The sequence below is a fragment of the Lathamus discolor genome, chromosome 8 (genome assembly GCF_037157495.1).
Source record: "Lathamus discolor isolate bLatDis1 chromosome 8, bLatDis1.hap1, whole genome shotgun sequence".
Taxonomy (NCBI): domain Eukaryota; kingdom Metazoa; phylum Chordata; class Aves; order Psittaciformes; family Psittacidae; genus Lathamus; species Lathamus discolor.
Window position 1 is genome coordinate 7,073,814 of NC_088891.1, and position 24,162 is coordinate 7,097,975.

At 45.9% G+C, this 24,162-nt stretch overlaps 1 protein-coding gene across 1 annotated transcript in view; it reads right to left on the reverse strand.

Moving 5' to 3' along the window:
• SLCO3A1 (solute carrier organic anion transporter family member 3A1) overlaps positions 1–24,162 on the reverse strand; it is a 144,964-nt gene that overhangs the window by 32,939 nt on the left and 87,863 nt on the right. Inside the window, exon 3 of the mRNA XM_065688412.1 lies at positions 2,059–2,157. Within this exon, the coding sequence (XP_065544484.1) occupies positions 2,059–2,157 (99 nt within the window). The remainder of the gene's footprint in view (positions 1–2,058; positions 2,158–24,162) is intronic.

Consider the following 24,162-nt stretch of genomic DNA (forward strand, 5'->3'; position numbering starts at 1 on the left):
ACCGCCACGCTGAAAAATCTGTCTCAAGTGAAGCAATCAAGTTGTCTCTCAGGCAGAGATGGGAGGAAACTCTTTTCTCCTTAGGGAAAATAACACACAGCTCTCAAATATATATAAAGTGTGAAAAATAGTGCTTTGGAGGGACTGGATTCTGCTGTCATTTCCTCCTGCCTGAAGTGCATTTTTTCACTTTCTTGGGAACACAGCCATGTGAAAAGCCACATAAACCAAAGCCTCCTTCATATCCCCTTCCTTAAACAGGTCCTGTATGGAGGGCTATACAGCAATGTGCCCTGGCACCCTACACCTGCAGCCCAAAATGGAGTTGAACCCTCTGGAGCTTGGTCTCCTCAAGCCATCCCAACGTGCAAAGCAGAACCAGCTGCAATGTGGAAACTCTTCCCCATACAAAAATAGGGAGAGGCCAACTGTGCCCCAGCCTTTGAATGACAGCGATGGACCGCAGCCAAATCCAGCTGGATTTGCAGCTGGAAAGCACTATATCCTCCGTGTAAGCTGCTGATACACAGACCCTCCAGGCTTCTCAGAGAAAATGCTCCACCGTCCTCCTCTGTAGCTCTGTATTTGTCTGAGGCTTTTTGAGCTGTAAACATGGAAGAGTGTCTTATGTTAAGAATGGCCAGATCACATCAAGTTAACTTTTGAGCTAGGTCAGTGTGTTGCCTCTGATGGTCGCCAGCTGCAGATGCCCAGAAAATCCACAAGAATAAAGTCAACATATACCTGATATTATTCTTGTGATCTGTGGCTCAGGGGCTTTCTGAGATAGATCTCACCCCATGTTCATTTTTTTCCTCTATAACCTTCTCCAACTGTTTTTGAATCCATTTGTAGACTTCTTATACCCTATGGTGAGGAGTTCCACAGCTTCACCTACTGGGAGAAGAAATATCTTCTTCTGCACATTCATATCTCAAAGCAAATATGAGCTCCTCTGCCCACAGGACCAAGTGAGTCTTTAGCATATCTTTGCCAAAGCCAAGGAATGAAAAGGGACCATGTGGGGTTTGACTGTGCTTAAAGTCTCAGCCATCAAAGAAGATACTTCTTTCCTGCTTGTTCCATGTTATTTAGACTTCTTCAGCTTCCATGTGCGTGAAGACCAAAAAAAGGCAGTAGCTCTCTTCCCGATGTGCATAATTCTGTTCCAAGGGCTGCAAGGTCCAACTCCATCTGAACACATCCTGTGAAGATGCATTTGCAACATCACAGAACTGCAATGCACCCTCAAAGGGGTACAACACCCCTGTGGCAGGATACGAGCCCGTGGGATCAAATGGAGCTGAGAAATGTAGAAAAAGCATCTGAACAACTGAGGGAAAAGAATAAATAAAGCACGAGGTTTGCAGTCTACAGCCGGAGGGCTTGGAGAGCAGCAGAGAACAGCCTGTCACACATTGCCCTCTGATGGCGAAGAGCTCGTAGTGCAGGTAGCAAGGCAGAATTTGCAGGGCTTTTTCTTAATGAACAGAGACAATTTGCAGAACAACTCACTTTAACCCGAGTGCAGAGCCAAGGTGAGCAGCGATTAGCACTGCTTTGGGGAACAGCAATAATGCTGTGGAACTGAACCTGTCCCCACAAACTGGGTCATTCGGAGAAGGTGCTAGGCATGGGGTTTACTGGTGTGCCTCCGTCAGAGAGCCTGGATGGACTTCCCATGTCCTGGGGATGGCAGCTCTCCACATTTAACCCAGTGCTTTGGACGGAGCTCCCCTGGCAAGATTACATGCATGGCTAGCCAGTGTGCCCTGCTACAGTGTCATTGTAAGGTGTCCTCTAAGAGCTGGGATGAAACCAATCTTGCAGTAGAAAAGCCCATGGAAAGGAACAAATTTTGCTTACTATGAATCTCTTATCTATGGGATCAAGTTGAAAACCTCTGAATCCCAGTCATAAAACCCTTCTAGAAGTGTCACCCATACATGCAAGAGGCACTAAAGACAGAAGAATAGCTTCCTGCTTACAAGCATCGACATTCTTGTTCTGTTGATACATTACCACATTTGATTTGAAATCAAACTCAGTTCTCCTTACTTGTGTCAATGAAGACAGCATCCACATAGATTTTGGTACAGAAGGAGCCCAAGATAAATCCACAGGCTGGTCCAAATACCAGCATCGTAAACAGGATCCCTACAAGGAGAGAGAAAAGAGAATATTAGTACTGAGCTCATGTTATTCACTGCAAGTTGTTTGCTTGTCTCCTGCAAGATGCTATTGCCCTGCTGATGTCAAATATGTGTGCCAAATGCTTCAGGCAAAAGAGCACCCTAAATGCTTTTTTTGCTTTTCCATCTCTCTTCAGGAAAAAGAATAGATGGAGCTGTGATAATGCTGAAACTCTATGAGCTGGGAAGACACTGTGGATATATACCATGTTTTGGCTGCTTGAAAACCACAAGGTAAAGCAGCTCCCATAGGAAAGCCTTTACCTTTGCCACCTCCAGCTAAATTCCTGGTAGACAGGGTTATTTTCAGAATTCAGGGCCAGCCTATCTATGAAATGCTGCATTGTCACAGGCTAGCGGATAAAGTCCCTTTACAGAGGTAAAAGCACTCTTTCATAGCCATGAAGCCCTCCTCCCCACAGTACTCACACGGCAAACATTCCCCAAGGAGCATGGCTCTTCCATCCTCTCACAACTTCTCACTCCTCCTGCAAAACCCATGTCAAATTGCCAGTGTAATGCCTGGCAAACAGCTATTATGAGTAAATTACTTATTTGCTTCAATACAATATTTAGAAGCGTTTATTCTCACTCCCATTTTGGCCCTGAAACAGGAATGCTACAGGCACACTGCCAGCTCTCAATTATCCAGGGCAGAAAGGCAGGGGGACACAAGGATAATCCAGAAAAAGCAGCAACAAAGATAACACAAAACATTTGTAAATTAGACAATAGGAAAATATTCGGTACCTTCACATTTGGGATAGAAAGCCAACAAGAAGTCCCCAAGGACCCTTGTAAATGGCTGTCTGAAGGGAGCAAGGGCAATTCTGAGCAGTGTGGAGCAGAGCAAGTGCCTGTTTGTTCGCTCTGGAGCAGAGAACTGCTGATGAACCCGCTCACGGGGCAGCTCTTCAGGACCTTCACAGTGAAGTGGGAACCTGTGCTGGCATAACCCTTGGTGTCACGGCACTTCAGAAATGTCTTATGAAGGAGCTTATTCACATCTGGATGCTTTGCTTGCTCTGCTTCAACAGCAGGGTACATCCCACATCCAAATCTCCCCAGAGGATGCTGCCGGGCATCTCGGTGCATTCATAATGCACTCCATCACAGCCATCGCAGCCCTCAGGTTCCTTAAGTGGAAACTTAATTTCCAGGTTCCATCTCTGTGCATTTCTCAGGAGCTGGATAAATGATCGGACATGTAAAATATTCCCAGGAGACCACGAGCCCTGTGCAAGGCAAACCTCTCCTGCTGGGGACAGTTTATCCAAGTGGGATAAGATGGTGTGTGATAAATAACTTCCCCTTCATTTTTCAAATGCAGAGTGCAAACTAATTCCTCTAGGTTTGTGGCACCGTGACTTGGCTGGATTAATAACTAGCTACAAAGCAATGGTGTCTCCAGCCAGTCACTCGTGCAGAAACCCAGCACATTAAAGCCTTCACAGCCATCACCTACAGAAACAAGAGGGAGAAGCAAAGGTGGTGGAAGGAAAATAGTGTCAGGTTGTATCAGCTGCAGTAAGAGGTCGCTGCTGTCAGGACAGTGGCAGAAGCTGCCGTCCCTTGCCCTGTCCCTGATAAACATAAAGCTGCAGCAATGGCACTGCATCACAGCCCATGCTGCCAGCTTGAATTAGTCCCCAGGGTCTCTGCCATGATGTCCAGGTCAGCAGTGGAGTAAGCCACCTCCCCTCCTGCAGTCGCCTTATCCCAGGGCACTGTGTTTTTGCTCCATGATCCAGCAGTAAGTTGGGGAATCTGTGCTCCTCAATCAATAGAGCTGCTTAAGAAGCCCATGCCTTGCTCTAGGAATATGTGAAGCCACTCGTGGGAGATACCAGTTCCACCTTGTGGGATGTGAAATGAGGGAAGAGACAGGTTGAGGGACCAAGGAAAGGGATTTATCTCCCCAGCACCACCTCCCTCCTTCCCAGCCCCAAAGCTTACCCTGCTCGGGCCTATAACATCTCCAGCCGCATTTCATGAAATACCCACATCGCATCTTTTTGGTCACTAGATGGCATCAGTGTTTGACATTCACCCCACAAGAGCCATGTGGCGCAGGCTGGGGGTGCGCAGCCCATCCCAGCTCCCCAAACACTATCAGTCCTGGTACTGGGGTCCTACAGCCCCGGGAGGATCGCACTGATGGCAGGGTGCTGTCCTCACCCATGTATCCGCCACATGTACAACCAGGTTGTGCCCTCTGGCTGTTTGCACGCAGGAAATCACAGATTTTAGAGCAACGTTTTTAGTCCGAAAGTTGAAACAGACAGCATCTAGCAGAGATGGCCATGGCTATTACCCTGATGAACAAGCTGACAATCAAAGACCACGGTAATCCTTAGTAACTGAACATTAATTATGAGTTTCTCTGTAATTATGGTCAAGCATGTAAGGACACACTGGGCCTCATATTGGCTGGAATAGTGCCTGGGGCAGTGGCAAATAGAGCCCATGTTTTGGATGTATCAGTGCTGCGTGGAACAGGGACAGAAGCTTGTCCTGGGATGATCTCTACACCACAGGCAGGTTGCCAGACCATGAGTATACAGGCTAAACCACAGAACTGAAGTCTGCTTCATGGAGCAAAGGATAAGGCAACAAAACACAGGGAAAGATCATCCTTCACGACAAAAACTCCACGGAATATTTTCCCCTTTTTCCAAAGCAGAAGAGGACAGGGACCTTTGGCTGGTGATGCCGCAGCTGCAGGGAGATGCTGGCAGATGCAATTAGCGCTAACAAAAAGCAAACACCAAGAAAGCTGCGGCCAGTGCAGGTACTTGCACCAGCGACAGATGAATGCTGCCCCTCCTCACTGTCTGCACCGCATGGCAAGCCACCACTTCAGGAACGAGCCGTGTCCTCAGTTATTAAAACACCACGTTTCATATATTGGTGGCTGCAGGCTTTATCTGCTCTGCAGCGTCCTCGCTAGAGGGCAATGTGGGCTAGAACATCAGCTGAGCAGGGAAACGACTATCTAAGATACTACAATCCAGTATGAAATCATTATGCACCTCCAGCTTAAGAAACCCTCAGGTAAATTGTGTTTTTACTTTGCCTATCGCTTGTCTTAAAATCAACAAAACAACTGGCTCATCCCATACCCTTTTTATCTTTTTTTTTTTTTTTTGAGGCTCCAACAAAATCCTACCATAATAGCATTTTACACTTTATCTCACAAATCAAACAGGTTTTGGAGAAACCCAAGACTTTGGATAGTTGAGAGCCTGTACGGAACTAGACCATGCTCAAGGATCAACAGAGCACACTGTTGGGCACAAGAATTAGGCTATCAGGCAGTCTGGATAGTGCCTGTGGTTGAACATTTATGTGGGATTGAGGGCTCCAGGGGAATCTGCCAAGTTAGTATTAGCTTAAGACATCCTTTTCCCTTTTGGGAAATTCTGTACCATTGTTAGTCACCCTGCTATTAGGAAAACACTTTCCACATCATCCACTTAAGTCATACAACCACAAAGCCGATGCTTAGTAGAGAAGGTTTAGCAAAACCCCTTTTCCCAGTCCTGGTGTTGCTGCTAAGGATAAAGATGGGCTAAACTTGATAGCTTTAATGCCACCTGCTAGGTCTTTTCACAAGTTTCCCTCTAACTTTTAGATCAGCCTGATTTGATGGAGCCAGAGGGCACTAATACCAAGAGCAAGGAGACCAAAGGTCTAATCCCAGCTCCATCAGTCCCTTGCAAAACTTCCACTATCAGAATACGATACTGCAGCCTCTTCCCTTTCATTCTCAGCTTAAAGTTTATTTATGTGGCTCAGAGCAGCACATTAATAAACATCCTCCTTGAGGATACTGCCCTGGAGAGAAACACTTCTTGCTCTGCAGGACTGCTGTGCCTCTTCCAAGGGGTCTATGCTTGGTCCTGCATCCAAAGCTTCAAAGGAGGAGCTGGGCATATCCCCAGTGTCATTAGCCCTACACAGTCCAGTGGTAACGAAGATGAAAAAGGTTTCTCCTCTGTGAAATTGTCATTTTCTTATTTGTAATCTTAGAATTAACCCTTACCAAATTATGGCAATTCTTAGACATACTCAGGAGATGTGAATTAAAAACCAGAATGACCCTGCTTTGGGACAATTCAAACATTTTGTTGGATAACTCACAAATACTTCATTTCAGTTTGGTCCCTTTTAAAGCACAGTTACATTTGATTTTGAAAAGATCTATTCATTTTCAGCTTCCCTTCTCTATTCCCTTCACCAGTCTCCCTGTCTCCCCACAAGGCAGGGGAAAAAACAGAAGCAAGCCAGGCTGGACTGAGAAATATGTTCCTGCCCATCTTCTCAAATGGAGCAATTTTCCAAATCCTACTTTGTCCTAACAGACATTTTTCAGGGACTGAAGAAAAGATTGGGACAGAGAGGAGTATTAGATCTGACATTTTGTGATGGAATTTTATCACTAGTAAGGCCCAGGACTGATAATGCAGTTTTCCATTCTAGCAAAGCTGCGGCAGGTACCACTACATCTGTGGAGAAACTGTAGCAGAGATGCTCAGTCAGTCATGCAAAGTGCACAAGAACCAAGTTACAAAAAGGGATAAAGGATGTCAGTATTTCAGTAATAAAGAGATGCCCCTTGGTGATCCAAGCTGCTTTCCAGCAGCAACAGGATCCCAAAACACAAGCAAACTTATGTTGCTCACAGCATGATACAGGCAAAGCATCAACTTGAACCCTGTTACAAATTAACTGGGGACAATATCTGCCAGCAGAAACCCCCCTGGCTGGAAATAAGACATCGAGGGAGATGCAGGAAGGTTTGCCAGCCCCACCAAGATGAGCAAGGAGGCATCTCAGGTACAGTTCACCAAGGAGTAAGAGTAGGTTCAGTGCACAGCCATGGGCTGAAAAGAAAAAGTACAGTCAGCTAAAGAACACCCATTTGCTTCAAAGCCTGATCCCACCAGGGGCTGAGACCACAAGATCTATTTTGGAGAGCTGCTAACAAGTGCCAGGTGAAGGTGAGCTGGGAAGGTGAGACAGAAGGAGGAAAAACAGCATCTCCCATGTCAGGACAGCACACAGGGCTCTCACAGCAGGAGCCATTCCTCTTAATGAAGCCACACACATTTCCCATCACACCCCCATTTCTGCTTACCAATCCCCTTCTGATAACACTGTTTTCCCATGTCAGCTCTTTTCTGCCTACATGGTTCATATAAAGTTTCTTTATACGAAACCCTGATGCAAATTGGTCAGGAGTCTGAGTTTTGTTTTGCTTTATAGTGAAATTAATGCACTTTGTAAAGGGATTTAGTGAATCGTGGTAGGAATGTCAGAAGTATCCTATAACATGGAGAAATCAGATTAAAAAGTTATGTTAGGCTGTCATCTTGTCCTATCCCACATTCCTCCTAAGTCCAGATATGAAGCAGGACTTGAAATTTATTTTGCCAATAATAGACTACGCAATCTGTCTCTCAGCAGGATATTTCTGTCTTAAACCTCACGATGTTTAGACAGAAGTTAAGGGCTGCTTCAGGAACACACCTGAATCAAGCTCTTTGGCTTCAAAGGAACTGGCCCAGGAACACAGGTGAAGGTACTATCCCCAGAGATGTTGAAGCCTTCTGTCCTTGTCTGCCTTGATATTGATATGGTCCAAACATCAAATCTTCCAGCCAAGAGTCAGTGCCACTTCCACTTACCAGCATGGCATCCTTCTTCATACCTTTGCTCTGTGCATTGGGTGCCATGTGTCTAACGTTCGGCTTAAAGCCCAGGTTTTGGAGACAGGTGATTCGGCAAGCATCTTGGCTCAGTACCCAAGATTCCACCTCGCACTGCAGACCCATCTCCCAGCTCTGCACAGCATCCTGCTGCCAGCACTGAACTGCTATTCCTATTTGTGGTGGCTGGTTTAAAGCCTACCTTGAGCACACCCTCCTGAGCTCCAGTAACCAGTGCAAGCAGACCCTGAACCCAAAGGTTACAGCTTTCCTGACCTTACCAAGTGGCAGACTGAGATGTGATTGAGAAGCACTCACTTTGGGGAGCTAGGGGAGAGAAAAAGGGATGGGAGGTTACACCAAAAAATGTCAGTGTCTCGCCAGTGTTTCCAGATGCAGGATGGAGCTGGGTATGGAGCTGAATTACAGCCCCCATGGTCCCTGCCTGCTTACTTCTTCCCAAAACCTGCCTGTCAAAACAGCCCTGCTGCCAGTCCCAAGAGCCAGCATCAGCAAGAGAAGTCATGCTCCAACTGTTCCCAAAGTGAGGATTTATTTGATGCTGAGAGGAAGGAGTTTTGTTCGTGATGCACTTTGGAGAAGTTCAGATAGATACAAAGTCCCTGTGCTAAGCAACCCTCTGCCAATAAAGCCCTGGGAAGCACTATGAGAAGTGCCTGCAGGGACTTGCAACCACATTTAAAGTTTGGTTGAGTCATCCAGACACTTCTGCAAAACACTACTTAGTATTTACTGGGTCACCCTTCTAGGAAGGGCTGGGTTGCTCCAGCCTGCTCCTCCATGAACATGCAGTTGAATGAGATGTGCTTGAGCACTAGAGAGTTAAATAACCCCTACGACATTCCTTGAAACTGGCAAAACAACGACACTTCCAAACTCACCCACAAAGCCACAGCCCGGATGCCCAAGGCACCTTCACTGCTTTTAGCTGTGAAGCAGTTGAATACGGACCATCAGCAGTGAATTACACAGCATATCCCAACCATGGGCAAACCCCTCCTGTTTTATTTAGCCATGGAGATGTCACTGATATCTGCTGGGCTTATGGCCCCCTTGAGCCAGGCTGCTCCTACCATGGCAATTCTATGAAATTAAGAGTGTAGGAGGTTATGCACTGAGCTCCTAAGGAGCTCATTTCATTTTCAGCAAAGTATATTCCCCCTTGTACCACCAAGGGACAGCTTTGGTGGGCAAAAAGCCGATCTGTTTGGGAGATGTGGGAAACTCCTTTCACTGCAAAGCGAGTGCTGCCCTTGCATCCAGTAACTACATCCCCATGCAGGAATGGAAAGGGAAGTGAAACGTGTTCTCTGTCAGGGACCACAGTGACCAGGTGGTTCAGTGACTGTCACAAAACATACGCATAGGGTATGTGGAGGAGAGCAGAGCACACACAAACACTGCCATACCCCAGAGGGTGCTGCTGTGGGCATGGGAGAGCATCCTGCTTGGGGACACCATCCCCAGCTCCCTGCCTGCTGCAGGAGTGAGCTCTTTCTAAAAGCACAAAGGGAACTGGCTTTGCAAAGCACGAGATAATCTCAAAACCCTGCTTGTCCCACATTTCTCACTGTGTGGAGGACGGGGCAGGCCAACCCGAAGGGATTAACTGGAATACTGTAACTCGTGTGCTCCGCAACCTGCCCTTAAAGAGACACCACCCCAGCTCAGCCTACAGGAATCAAAGATGCACTGGTACAGACTGGAGATGCTGTAGCCTCCTGCACTAAAGGTACTGCCCTTCAAAGGCTTGAGTCAAAAGCTTCTGCCCTGGTACCTGATGGGCAGAGCCCATTGCTTCAGTGGGTTTTCTCTGATTTCTATCAGTTGATGTAGCCTCCAAAACGCACAGTATGGGTAGAGGGAGGCTGTTTCTGAGCCAGATGGCTTCTTCCTGCAGCAAAACCCACTGGAGTCATCCTTCACTGCCCATCCTCCCTGCCAGACTGCATGTCCATGAGCTGCCCCATTCCCACACTGGCGCAGGGATGCCTGCATTCCCACAGAGCCCAGCAACAGCTCTCAGCCCCCTCCCTCTGCTTCCCAGCTTTCCTGGAAACAGCTTCCCTCATTTACCATGGGAAGATGGTATTCTTCCTGCTGCTCAGCTCCTTGTCTACACAACCAGCTGCCCATCACCACCTCCTGCTCCTTATGGCTCCTGCCTATTTGTGACTGTAGGAAACCTGAATAGGTGGTGTCGGACCAGCAGCATGTTTTGATTTGTTCTGCTTCCTCGATGCAACCACTGAAGCGAAGGGAATGTTCAAACAATCCCGACAGATGTTCCCAAGTGCCCGCAGCTGTCGATTAATGAGGAGCAACTTTGGGATAATTCACTTTAATGTTTAGTCTTTGTTCTGACGGAGATCAAAGTGGTTCCAGCCCTGTATTAGTACGAGATGAGGCAGGGAGGAGGGAAGAGAGTGGGGAGTTTCTCCCATCTATACAATAGCACATATAGTGTTTACTAGTTTTGCCTCCAGGAGCTCAAAAACAGTAGACCCTCTTGGATGGGGACATCTATTTGGAATTGCTCAAGTGATGCCAGAGACTGGGAAGGAAGCCCTGCACTCCTGAGTTAGTGAGAAACTGAATTCCCTGCTTAGCCACGACTTTCCCCTGCGGACCGTTCACTGCATCTCGTCGTTTTTCCACCTTTTAATAAAGGCCAGTCCCTCCCTGTGCAATGCTGCAAGATGCATGAATATGACACAGTGTTTTAGTAATGAGGGACACAAAACACACTAGAATAAACATCTGAATTTTGGTTCTGAGCTCTCCTCATTGATTCCACAGTAACAGCTCATTGCCTGCATTTGCATGCACCACCACACCTGCAAAAAGACCTGACAGTGCTGTCCTGAGATGTCCTATTTCTCACTGTTGGACCTGTAGCTGCTTTTGGCCCATGAAACAGCACCAGCAAGCAGCAAGCCTGCAAAACAGAAATGTTGGATTGAATCTGACTTCTCCCGTTTTCATGAGACCACTTGTGATGGAGCCCCATAGAGGGCTTCAGCACTTGACTGCCCTGCCTTTAGCCAGTGAAATAAATTATTACCTAGTTTGCAATCAGGCAGCTTTGGACATCTCCTGTCAGCCTCTTCTCCTGTCAAACCTTTCCATCAATTTACCAAATCCCTTCTGCAACCTGTAAAATCAGCTCCTGCTTCATGAAAACTCACTTTTTAAAATGCAAACTATTCACCACGGTATGAAAATGCTGCAGAATGACTTATTTACACCTGCGTTTAATGAGATTTAATGATTGTATCCAAGGCTGGTTGGGGGGGTTCATTTACTACAGATACAGCAAACTCCTAATGTGATTCTTCCAGGTCTGCAGAGAGAGGTTATGGCTTTCCTCCTGCCTCCTACTTAACTTCTTCACAGCACAGTTCTTTGTTCTGGCTTATATTTAGCACTCAGATGTTAATCCCTAAAGAGGTTGCTAGGATTTGAAGATACCTTAAATGGAGGTTTCTCCCCAGACTACCAGAGTCCCTTTAAATATTGATTTCCATCAGAATTCAGGATTTATCCATGGAAATGTCTGCTGACTGTGAGCTGAACTCTTGATTCCTATAAGCGGGTATTTTGCCCGGTGAACTATCCTGCATTTTCAATTATAACCAAGCCTTATATTTGTTTTATCAGCAAATCCCTGTCCCCAGCATGATCAAGGCTACATTTGAAAGGATCAATGTTATACCAACAACTGACAGTCCTAGGGGATCCTGATGCGCACACATAATGTTTGCAGAGCAGCACAAAAGGTGATTGGACTTTCACTTTAGGAGCACGAGCTCAGCATCCAGCCCCGAATTTTCCATAAGGACTAAGTGTACTTCTGATGGCTCAAATCCCCATCCATTCGCTGGCTTGTGCCCTCATTCGGATAAGCACAGACATAAAGAAACCCAAGCAAAACCAAACCCAAACCAACCAACCCCAGCCCAGAGCCCTACTGGTATCAGCCTTGAGGTCCCTGCTTTGCCCAGCTGCTGAAATAGCATCAACAAGATTGCAGAGAAACAAATCACACAGTGGCAAAGGCTCCACAACCCTCAAAACTGCATTTGCAAGCAAAACGAAAATTCAAGTAGCCACAATCTGTGAGCTCTGCAAGGAGGGGGTGCTCCCACTGCAAGCCTTGGGATTACTTTGGCCCCAGCAGTTGACACTGGGAATAAACTATATCCCACTCCTGAGTTTTCCTCCTCAGCATCCCAGTACCCTTCCAGGCAGTGGAGGGACTGCTTGCTCTATTTCTCTCCTTCCTGATGAGAAGCCAGAGGAGAAATTTGCTTATGCTAATCAATCCCTGGCACCAGTCATTCGAGACACTAATCCACTCGCAATCTCCATCAGTCTCTGCATATTTAACAAAAGCAGTGAACACTCACGGAGGATTATGAACGCAATGGCATTGTTGTAGCAGTGTTTTCCTACTTAAGCTGCAATCACTCTGATGCCCTGTCTCCTAATATTTACATACACTCTACATATAAACAACCTGCAGAATCGCATCAGATCATGCAAGCATCCCGGTCAAACATCACTTACAAAAACACATGCACCACGTGGTGATTTAATAGATCTCCCTGCACTGTACAATATGTCTCCATTGCCCCCTGCCAAATGGTAGTGCTTTATTTATGTAAGGCAGCATCCTTGTAGGTATACATATTGCTTAATGCTCATTAAAGATACATCTCTTGCTCCAAAGGATTTGCAGGTAGCTTGGGCATACATTGCATGAGATTAGAGACTCAGGCTAGGTTAGGCAAATTCCTGAAAAAGAGCTTAATAGCCCAGTTTTTCATCACTTTCTGCAAACAGCAAACAAACAAAAAAACAAAAGGAGTTTTTGTCTAGTCTGGTGTATCACTGAAATTTGTTGGTTATCATACCAGAGGAAATCAACTCAGTTCAAGAAGCAGCAGTAAGAACGTACTCAATCACATGGTGCAAACCCAGGGCAGGCTATATACACCCTGACACATGAGCCCACAAGACACTGGTTCCACACCTTCAATGTAAGATGAAAACACCAGCCATAGCTGTCGCCTTGAACTAGCCATTTCCACCTTTCAAGCCTATTTTTTCCATGCTAATTACCTTGGGAAGCAGCCACCAAAGAGATTCTGGAAGAAGAAAAGATACGCTCAAATGCCAAGTACACTCTTTAAAGGGTTTAAGTCGCATGCCTTCAAGCTGTGCTCATCTTCTCCCAGCCCCTAAACACATACACCTGTTTTACCAAATCTGTGGTGCTGCTTCAGCTAAAGGCAGCCAGTTCTCCTTGCATTATTTCCCAGGAACTGGGCCAACAGTAGGTTAGTATGGAAATGCACTTCCAGGGCACTCTTCCCTCTCCACAGGACTGAGATTCACCCCTGAATGTGATGATTTCTCATTTAACATCAGGTGGTTTTAATCCTACACAGGAGTTTAGTGGAAGGTGTCCCTGCCTGTGGCAGGGGGTTGGAACTGGATGATCTTTAAGGTCCCTTCCAACCCAAACCAATCCATGATGCATTAGACAATTGCACAAAATCCATCCTATCCCTATTCGCCTGCTCGGACAAGCTGTCCACCCCACCTGTGAGAACAACCAGCAATATACAGGAGCACCTTTTGAGCCTCCTGTCCGTTTTTATCTCCATCACTTGAATTCTCTACCACCCAGCACCCTTCATCCTCCTTACATGCTAAAATATACTAGGGAAAGAAAACAACCAAACTGATCATACGACTGAGAGCACAATGAGCTATTCACACATCCAGAGCAAATCTCAGAGCCTGAAAAATGGGAATTTTGGCATCAGTTTGGAGGCTGGTGCGACATCACCTTCCTTTTCTGTTTATTTCTGAGGCTGAGCACTGCGTTCAGCACAGACGTAACACATTCATTTGGGGATAAAGCTGCCAGGACTGCCTCCCTCTCATTTTAACCTCAGTCTTGGGGGTATCCCTTTCCCATCCCACATACCTTACATGAGAAAACAGCAAGTTCCATTTCGAACTGACATTTTATGTCAATACAGACAGCTTGCTGCTTTTCTAAGCAATGATGCAGTTGGGAAGAAATGTTCGGCTGTGCTTCCTCCCTGTTGGATCTTCTCCATGCTGTTTGAAAGGCTCTTCCCTGCAAAAGTCACCACTCCTCCTTCCCACCTCACACCTGACTGCAGCAGCAGATCACTGCATTTCCAGTCCTTTTAATGCCTCTAACTTGGTGTTTGCCATTTCCTCCTCGTGCTGACAGCACCTGGGTGTCAAAGCCTCCCCTCTGAGCATCAGCCAGGGAAGGTATTTTCCACTCATTCAGTCTGGTATGGCGCTGGATACACCAACAGCCTGCAGCTCCTCAAATCCCCTCTCCTCCCAGCTGATCAAGCTGCTATACACACACTTAGTTCTCCATCCCAACCACAGCATCTGCCACAGAATCAGTCTCTGGAACATAGGTGGAAAGTTTCTGCTGTTCAGGCATTTCTGGGCAAAGGAAAATCTCCCATTGCCTTGCAGGCCCTATCGCCCTGCTCCAGGGCTCCCAGCTCAGCCAATGGCTCCCAGGAAATATTATCTGTTCTAATTTTTTTCCCCTTTTTTTTCCTTTCTTGGGTTAGGTTTTTTTTTAAGTTTCAAGAAGTCTGGAGGAAAATCTCAGGACAATTAAACACAACATAATAAATAGCTTTGACTCCTCTGCAAAGGAAAGCAGGAGGAAGAGAATGGCTGGAAAGCAACAGTTCCCCAAGAACTGTCTGAGCAACCCCTTCTCCTCCCAAAAGCCATCAGCAAAACACTCACTGCGCAAGAGCAGTTTCCACATCTTTTGTGATGTCTCTTCAATCTCCCTTTGCCTGGCTGCTGCTCAGGTACAGACTATGCTGCACGGCGGAGTGCATTGACGCACTAGTAGTGGGGAAGCCCATCCTAAATTCCTGAAGCAAGAAGAGGCCTCGGAATCACCGATGATGCAGGCAAGTTGCTGGGAACCTCGTGCTGATAACAGTTATCTGTACCAAACATTTAGGAAAGTGCTGCACTTTCTTCTGTGGAATAGATTTAATCTGGTCTAATGATGGCTGAGCCTTCAGGAAGAAAAGGAAATTAAAAACAAAACGTCTGTTGCTCCACTTCCTCCTATTGCAAACACCACTGGAGAAAAGTATTTGCTCTTGACAATAGTCATTCTTTGCACTGACCCAAATCTCACTGAGGTTTATGGGAACACTTGCACTGGCTTTGGATCAAATCCACCTTTTGGTTCTCACAGAACATGGCCAGACATTTACGGTGCTGCTAGTCTTCTACTAGAAGATAGACTTCTACTAGTGAGCAGCCACTGCTTGATGGCAGGACCTTGCACCTCTTTCCATCCATGTCCTCCCTTTGAGGTCTCTCACTCTAAAGGGATGCTCAGCCCTTGGCCATGTACAGATCAGAGCTCCACCTGCTTTGCTGGGACAGTAGCAGAGTGTGCTGAGGTCCCATCTGTGGGATCGCTGTGGGCGGTGTGGGGTTGTGGCTCCAGATGTGCTCTGCTCCATGGCAATCTTAACTACTCAATGGGCTCCATGCAAACTTCTCGGCAAGAGAAATTTGGGAAGTCTTAATACATACTATGTATGGGTGGCACAGCGCTATGTTCTGACAAAGCATCTCAGAGGAGGCCCAGACAAACTCCTCTAAATGTCCAGCCCCACTCACCCCAAGGGGTGAAGTCTGAGAGATGCCAGATGCTAGTCTGTTCTGGGGGATGGGAAGGCTGCCTGGATGCAGGATAATCCCCCAATCTACAATTAATTCCAATATGATTTCTAGCAATCGGTTGCGTTATAAGCACAAACCCCGGAGGGTGGATCCAGAGGACTCCTGACAGAGTGATATTCAGCATGTCATCCCTAGTGCCCAGCCTTCCGTCCACTTCCCCAACTTACAGGCCATGTGGAGATTCCTCACCAAGTTGGAAGTCATGGGAAGGTGCCAGCCCCTCTAGTGCTGCTTTCATCAGAGTATTTTCCTTGGTGCTAAGGAGGACCCTGTCCCTGAAGAGTCTTTTTCTCCCCAGGGGAGAGAACAGCTGCTGCTATCATTATGGGCTTGTCTCCCTTAATTATGTATCCACAACCACAGAGGAAAGACAAAAACAAAGCCCTTTTCCAGCCCTCCAGGGGAGCGGAGGATGTAGTCTCTGGAAGAAGATGGTAATTTGACCCTACAGTAGACCTGGGACTCCCTTTTAGGTTGGGAAGTGAAGTAGAAGCACCTAAATATCCTCTACGTTCAAACATACCAGAATGGCCCAGTTAAAGGTATTTAGTGGGAGACAGCTCTCACTTGGAGGAAACAGTCTTACTGGGACATGTAGGTTGAACATAGAAAGGTGCAAGATACCCTGTTGTGACTGAAACAGGACCTCTAAAACTGTCCCTGTACTCATCCTCTTCCCCGGTGCTCAACCACCTTTTGGGAGCTGCTGTGGCTCTGCAAGGCCACTCTCCTGGGTGTAATGGCTTAGTGGTAAGTGCCCAATTCCCACTTTGTTCAGAATTGTCCTCTTCTGGATTTGCTACTTTTTGTCAAGGTTCATGTTTCCAAGAGGCTGGAGGTTCAGCTTGGTTTGGTTCTCGTTGGTTTGTATAAAACAAAAGAAATTAACCTTATTTTTTAAACTAATACAAGCCTCTTAATTCCCAAACCTTTCCCTTCAAGCTGCTTTTCTTTGTAAATATTCCTTCATCCTGGTTAGACAAAAAAGGGATTGCACAGAACCAAGTAACTGTGAATGTTAGAGCAGTATTCCTAAAAGTCACTCTGGTGCTGTCAATCACTGGCTCCTGCCCATCTCCAGCATGGCTCTATTAATGGATTCATGGGGACTCTCTCATTTCCCTGACTCTGCTTCCAGCCATCACCTCCTGGAAGAAGTTAACCCCTTCAGACGGCTCAGAAAATGAAATAAGATTCAGACAATCGAACTATTCTGGCTGGACCTCAGCTGGATTAAGGGGTTTATAGAGCTTGTTACCACCCATATGCTGCAAGTCCTGCCAGCCAAGCTGCCAGTGCTAGCATTTCCAAGCCCAGTCCTGTTAAGTGATCCATATTAAGGTACTCATACTTTAAAAATAATACAGCTGAAAGAACTGCTGCAGGGAGGAATCCTACAGAGCACATGGCAGGAGGCTGGAAACTGTAATTTCCAAACCACCTGCTTCTTACATCGTCATTCCATACGGTTTATCTTTATTGCAAAGTCCTGCTAAGTGAAATTGGTCAGAAAGCTTTTGACAGAGCAGTGCGTAGCTGCAAACACTCAGCGGGTGAAGTCAGGAGGCTTTATGAGACTATGGCTGCTTATACTTACTTTGAGTTTTGGGAAGGGGGAAAAGAAGGACAAGAGGTTGAAAATTCTCTTTCTCAGAATTTCAAACCAGAACACGTGATTGTTTTGGGGTTTGGAAAAACTTTGTCACTTTCATGGGATGAATTTTCATACTGCATGATATATTAGGCACATAAAACGCCCGAAGAGGTAATAAAAGCACTGATCTCTCAGACATTTTGTTCTCAAAATATTCTCTTGTGGTCAATTTCACAATTTGCCACATTCTCCTCCATGCAGAGGAATGGAGACCCAATTCCGTGAAAACTCGACACCACGCAGGAAGCAGGGCTGCCGTCTCCAGCCCCGGATCCTGCAGGATCTCGCTTGGCTGGCCCGCAGGAACTGCCACATGTTTCAGCTGGTGTGGCTTTGGATGATGATCTCCTTTTATTATTTTTGGCAGTGTTTGTCATATCCTTTTGGACTGTAATTACATTTTCCAGGGCAGGCTTTCTGCCAGAGCTCACAACGATGACCAATAGGCCCTTTTTAACCACCTGCTATGATTCCAGCCTTGATTAGTTATTAATGTGCTGTTGAAACCCACTGCAAATACCACCCTTTCTGGTTATGTTACCAGTCTGGCTTTGGGGAGAGGCAGGCTTGAAAGGAGAACAGGGAAATACTGTAAGTAACGAAGGCAGAAATTTTAAGTGTCTGAAACCATAGAGATTTTGTACAATGGTACTTTGTGAACACTCAGACTGCACCAGCCTTGTCCCCACTGCTCCCACATCAGCTGGGATTGAGCAACTTTGATTTGTTCTGTACAAACCCCATGATAACAATAACAAAAATGGAAAGAAAAACTTCTTGTAAAAACCTGGGGTCTTTTTCACGCAACAAGTATCAGGCTCCCACTTTCTTCATGTGCTCTGGCTGGCTTTGGGGAACAAGATAGGCTTGAAAGCATTGGGTTTCTGCAGATATATGGGCCCCTTTTGACTGCCTCCTCCTTAACCAACTAGGTTCATGGACTCATTGATACCTGACAGACAACAGGGGTCTTAAGCATACTAAATTCTTATGACTGGCATGAATATGTGGTCATGGAGATCAGCAACAGCTCTGTGCAAGCTCCAAAGGTCAAGTAATAACAGTCTGGCCTCAAATGTTGTCTGTATTTATAGGTATCATAGATGCTTATTATGTGGCATCACAGAGAGATCTCAAGGCACAGTAGAAGTTCATCTATGGATTGGTAGGACGCAGCAAGCTTGCCTTGGCAGGAAAATAGGTCTTTCAGTCCAAAGAAAACCTCTCATTTCCTCCATCCTCTAATTTTCACCATCTTCTAGTTCCCCAAAAAAGAAATGATGTTTCCTGATGCAGGGGGATCAAGCCTTGCACAAGGGAGACTCACACTCTTGCTGGAGGGGAGTAAGAGGCTCCTGTCACTGCACATCACCCAATTCAGGTATTTTCTTCACTAAACCAGATAAGACAGAGGATTGAGGCAATAAGAGGCTAAGGAACATGACCAAGGACATTCCCAGGGTTTTAGGTAACCAGGATCCTAAGCCTACATCTCCTTTCTCCAGCACTGCTACCAAGAAATACCCAGATTCCACATTAGATACTTTACTGTCTGCTCTGACAGATCCCTTCTCATAGTGTGTGCAGTCACCTATTGAACTCTATGTCCTTCTCCTTTTAATAATCATCAAGTCTTAATTTTATCTTCAGTCGTCAACCACAGAAACAAGTCAAGGGCTTGGCACGCAGCACAGGCATAAAGGACACAGACACATGGCACCCTCACAGAGCAGCGGTCCTAAAGCCAGTAATCACAATTATACTACACATGAATTTCAATTCTCCACAGATACCAAATTTTATAGAAAACACAACTGACAACATTGCTGATGTCCCGAACAGGAGCTAAACCCCAGCAAAACACCCACTTATCCTGATTTAGGATTTCTTTGTAGGCTTTGTCATGAATATGTATTGTCCAGGCTGTATCAAGCTCCCTGACACCTCTTGCATTCCTGCAAAGCCATCAGGATCTCTCCAGCAAAGCTTCTCCCAGCATCCTCCCAGACTCTCCACAGGCTGCTAGACCTGCTTTGCAGCTTCCCCCTGAGTAAACCTCAATAAAGTTATCCACAAGATCTTGACAAAAAATGTCAAGATTTTTTGATGCTCTGCCATATGCCACCAAATCTGCATCCTGTGTGAGATGGGATATATAAAAATTACAAACTTAGTTTTATGGTAAAGCATCACCAATGAAATGGTCACCTCAGGAGAACATTCTGCCTTTGCTTTCGCTCTGTTCTTTTATCATCTCCCAGAAGGTTTTTATTATTAAAGCCAGCAATATGTTTAAAAGGATCCAGAGTGGACACATAGAAAGCACTTGGTATTTATGGTGGTCATTTCTGCTCTGCAAAGCAGACGTATGCCTGTCAGAAAGCACCATCCTCCACCACTGCCAGCATAACCTGAACCATGGGGAGGAGAAGGGGACTTGGTTCTTGATGTTGCCCTGTTTGTGCTCCCTTTCTCAGTGAAGCTGCAGCTGTGAACACATTTAAAGTTAATTCCTTTAATCACTTTTTTCCTTTACACGGTCAAATCCACTATTTGCTCAGGTTAGCACTCCATGGAGATAAACACCTACAAACATCAAGGTGGTTCATCGGTGCATAGCCAGGAGACGCAAAGAAACTTACAGAGGCTTCAGTTTCTCTAAGTTTGGCAAAGCAGTTCAGTAAAATGAGAACATTTTTCCATCCCGGTGGAAATACTTCCTGCAGTCCAATGTCACGACAAATCATCAGACCTTGCGATTATTTTTTTGCTTTGCCAAAAGAAATGTTTCCAAAATGCTTCACTGAAATTATTGAAACATTTTGCATTGATAGAGGGGAAAAACAGCTACCCAGAGTTTATTTCATCTCATTAGCACATTACAGTCAATGAATCTTTTGCCCCCATCAAATGGCATAATGTTGACAATCTCCTGTTGAATGTTAGGATAAATTTGATGCAATCCTGCAAACACCTCCATCTGAATGAATCCACCTTATAGACAACTGCTAGAGTGAGAAGCATCCAGCAGGCACAACCCAGCACTCACTCTGCAAGTTCTAGTGTGCAAACCTGATGTGTCTTATTTTCCCTGATGAAAGATGAAGGGATGACCAACAGGGTTTCTGATCTGAAAGATCAGTGACCTTTGGGAACATCCTCAAACAGAAGGCTTTAATCATTTCATCACTGCCCTTTGGCAAGATGATGCATAAGACTGTGGCAGGGCACGTGTCTAAAGGAAATTACCTGGGCACTAAAATCATAGGCTGTAATAAACTCCAGTGCATTAATTGAAGCCTTTAGGCAAATTATTATAGCTTACTACTTAGGAAAGAGAAAAGTTTTCTTTCCTGCTGAATGACCATCAACCATGTAATATTAACAGGGGTTAGCAGCCATCTGGAAACGATAACTGAAGTGTGTGTCACAAAGTACTGTTTGGCAATATGCAATTTTCAGAGTCCAAACAGATTAGAGTCCATCTAGGTCATTACTACAGGAAAGTATACTGTTGCTCAGCAAAATCATGGCAAAGCTCTATTGGGTCACATCCATTTTATCACCAGAGTCAGTGCAGAACTGTTCTTGCTGGCTTTTACAAGGGGATAATTCTCAGATGTCCACATGTACAATTTTACTATGCAAAATTGAGCATTTATGCTCATTGTTAATATCGAACTAGTGAACAAGTGGAGAAAAGGAAGATAGGAAAAGAAAGAGTACTTGATGTTGTATATGAAAACTACTGTTCCTTTAAACAGCAACTGCTGTAATACAAATAAAAGGTGCTGACTGATACAGTCTGAAAGTATAAAACCCTTCTGGGGACAGACAGATCTATGATACTGTTTATAAAGGGCCCTTCATTCGTCCTGAGGTGACAACACTACACATGCGCTGCTGCAGAAGGTGGGTTTAATCCTGCCTTTTGACTGCTCACTAGCACTGATCCTGCTTTCTGCACATGGCTTGATAAGAAGCATGCTCCAACAACCCCGGTTAGTGAAGGCAGGCAGTGAACAAAGCCCTGGCCCACCAACCACTGCTCTATGCCCTTTCTCTCCACCATGGTCAGCAGAGGAAAGCGCTTGTGGTCCTGCCACAGCAAGAAAAGATAACATGGAGGAAAACAGGTCTCTTCTTGGTGCATGGAGGAGACAAGCCTTTATAGCGCTTTAGTATGGGCGTTTGAAATAGTTCTGGGCTTGCACATGAGTGTTGGAGATGGAGAAAGGTTTTAATGGGTTTGAAATGAGGAAAAGGAGTTTGATGAGAGACATCCTGCATATGACAGATACAACACCTATGGATCTTCTCTTCTGCCCCTGGAGATGGGCACTGAAACCCCATCCCCTGGCATAGGGAAGCTTGCTTTCATACCACTATTCTCACAACTTTTGTCATGGGGAGTGAGATCTGAAAAACGCTTCAGACTGAGCAACTCCACTTCCAAAACTCCTGATGTTCCTGACCCAGCGCTTCCAGAATAAATGCCCGGTGCGGACTATTTATTTCTATTGTTTTGTTTCATTGCCAGAATTTGCCAAAGGAAAAAGAGGCAGCATTGCCATTCCTAGTCCAGGCATTATGGTATTCCCCCCTCACCTGCCTCCAGAAGGCCACATTTCAGTTTCTTCCCTTGCCAGGAGAGCCTGCACCACTGCTTGTCTGATCCCATATTTCACATGTGCCTATTCCTGTATTGAAACCACAGGTTCCCAAACTTCCCCCAAACTCACACGCTGGCTCAGGATGTGAATTTTATAGCTCGGGAAGCAAACTGGAAAAAAAGAAAAGTGGCAGCAGCATCCAGAAAAATCACCATTGTTTCATACTGAAAAATCTCCCCTTTTCACTAAAGAGCGCTTCTCTCTCCGTGCAGACTTTCTCAGACACATCTACATAAGAAGCTTGAGTGAGCTCAGCTCTCCAGAATGTGTCATGCCAGACCCGAATCACAGCGCTGTGATGTCACATACCAACAGCAGCTCAACTCCCAAGACTTGCCTTTTTTTGCACCAAAATAACAGTTAAGCCTGAGCAGGAAGTTCTGCAATACTCATAACAGCGGAATTAGAGGTAACACTTAATCCTCATTACTCACTTTGGTATTTAGGTAGCATACTGTCTGGCTCGTGAATAATCCAGAGGCAGAAGGCAAAAGAAGTTAATGTATCTGCTGTCATTTCAGGAAAGTGACTCTGCGCTGCCTATTGGCCCTGTGTAATCTCTGTGGGCAGAAGGAATGCAAATTCCCTTTACCTGTCATTGTAAGAAAAAGTAGAGCTGACATGAATAAAGAAGAGAGCAGAGAGTTCTGCTTCCAGCTACCTGGAGACATATTTATGGCATACAAGTTGCACTGAAACTTCCCTGCCTATTTAAGGACAGTTTGGAGGGTAGCTCTCCATGTCAACATCACCATGTCCACCCAATGGCAATAAAAAATGCTGCTGTAAGACTTGAGCCACAGACAACTAGTCTCTTTCATGTGCAGTTGTGACTCCTTTTTGCTTCTCGTTACTTCCTTTGTGAGCAGGAAGGGCAGGCCAGCTGGCTGAGCCATTGGTGTAAAGGTATCTGACCTCCTTCAAGTCAAGAGGAACCCGATGAGCAAAGACCTATTTGGTCACCTGGCTCATTTCGTGTTAGGGGGGGATCAGATGAGCAACTCAGTCTGCTGGGATCAAGGGTCAGCATCTCCTAAATACCAGCTAGAGGAATAAACACAGCTGACACAGTAGAGGCTAGACAAGGTCACATCTCTGTGGCCTCAGCTCAGTAGTAACACTCATTTCAGCAACTGCACATTCCACAGTCCCTGATTTCAAGGCATTTTGCAAAAAAAAAAGAAGGCAAAATATTCCTTTCTTCCCTATGAAGACAGAAGAAACTGAGCCCACTATACCTGCCTCACTTCCCGCTGACGGCAAATGGCAGAGGAGACAACACAAGCCAAGCTTTCTGGGCTCTCCCCACCACGCCACCACCAAGCATCTCATATCACACGTGTTGTGCTGCATACCACATTACTGTCCTTTTTGTGCTGCATCTCCTCTTTGTTTCTCCTAAAAGGACAGGAAAACAGCTGCCACGCTGAGGATCCATCTGCCCCCATCACACAGACTTCCTTACCCTCCAGCCATGCTCGCTCCTTTCTCTCTCCTGGATGAAAGCTCCCGTTTCATCCCACTGTCATGACCAAGGCATTTCACTTCCACTCAGCACGCTAAAGCCCTTCAAGAATGGAAGCTGCTGCATTCTGATAAAGCCAGCAAGCACCAGGACTTTGAGCAGAAGCTTTGAGTTTACTGTCTAAGGCATCAGGCAGCCAGGCTGTCAGCCTGCCAAGCAGTGATACAGAGGGGGCATCCACTCAGGCCCATTAAAAAATGGACTGCCAACTACTAAAGCCCTTCAAAGCATTGCAGGGAAAACATTTTTCCTTCTTATTTTTAGGAGTATAAATGCGTGTGCGGGTGCTGTCACTTGATACCCTGTAAATGAGGACAGGTTGGGTACTACCAGGCACTTCACAGGTTCTGCAAGTCATCTCAGCAATGGGTTGACAAGGGCACGAGTTTGGGATACTGCCACCACAGAGAGGGCTGTGATGCTATGACTACAGCCAGTTGCTCCAGCTGGCTTCCAGCCTGCCAACACTTGTATCCCTGCACTTGCAGCTTGCAAAGGGTCACAAAACTGATCTCCAGAGCAAAACAAATGGTAAAAGTAAACCCTGACTCTCAGCTCATGAGGTTCTTGCATGCATCAGGGGAGTTTAAAAGCAGTT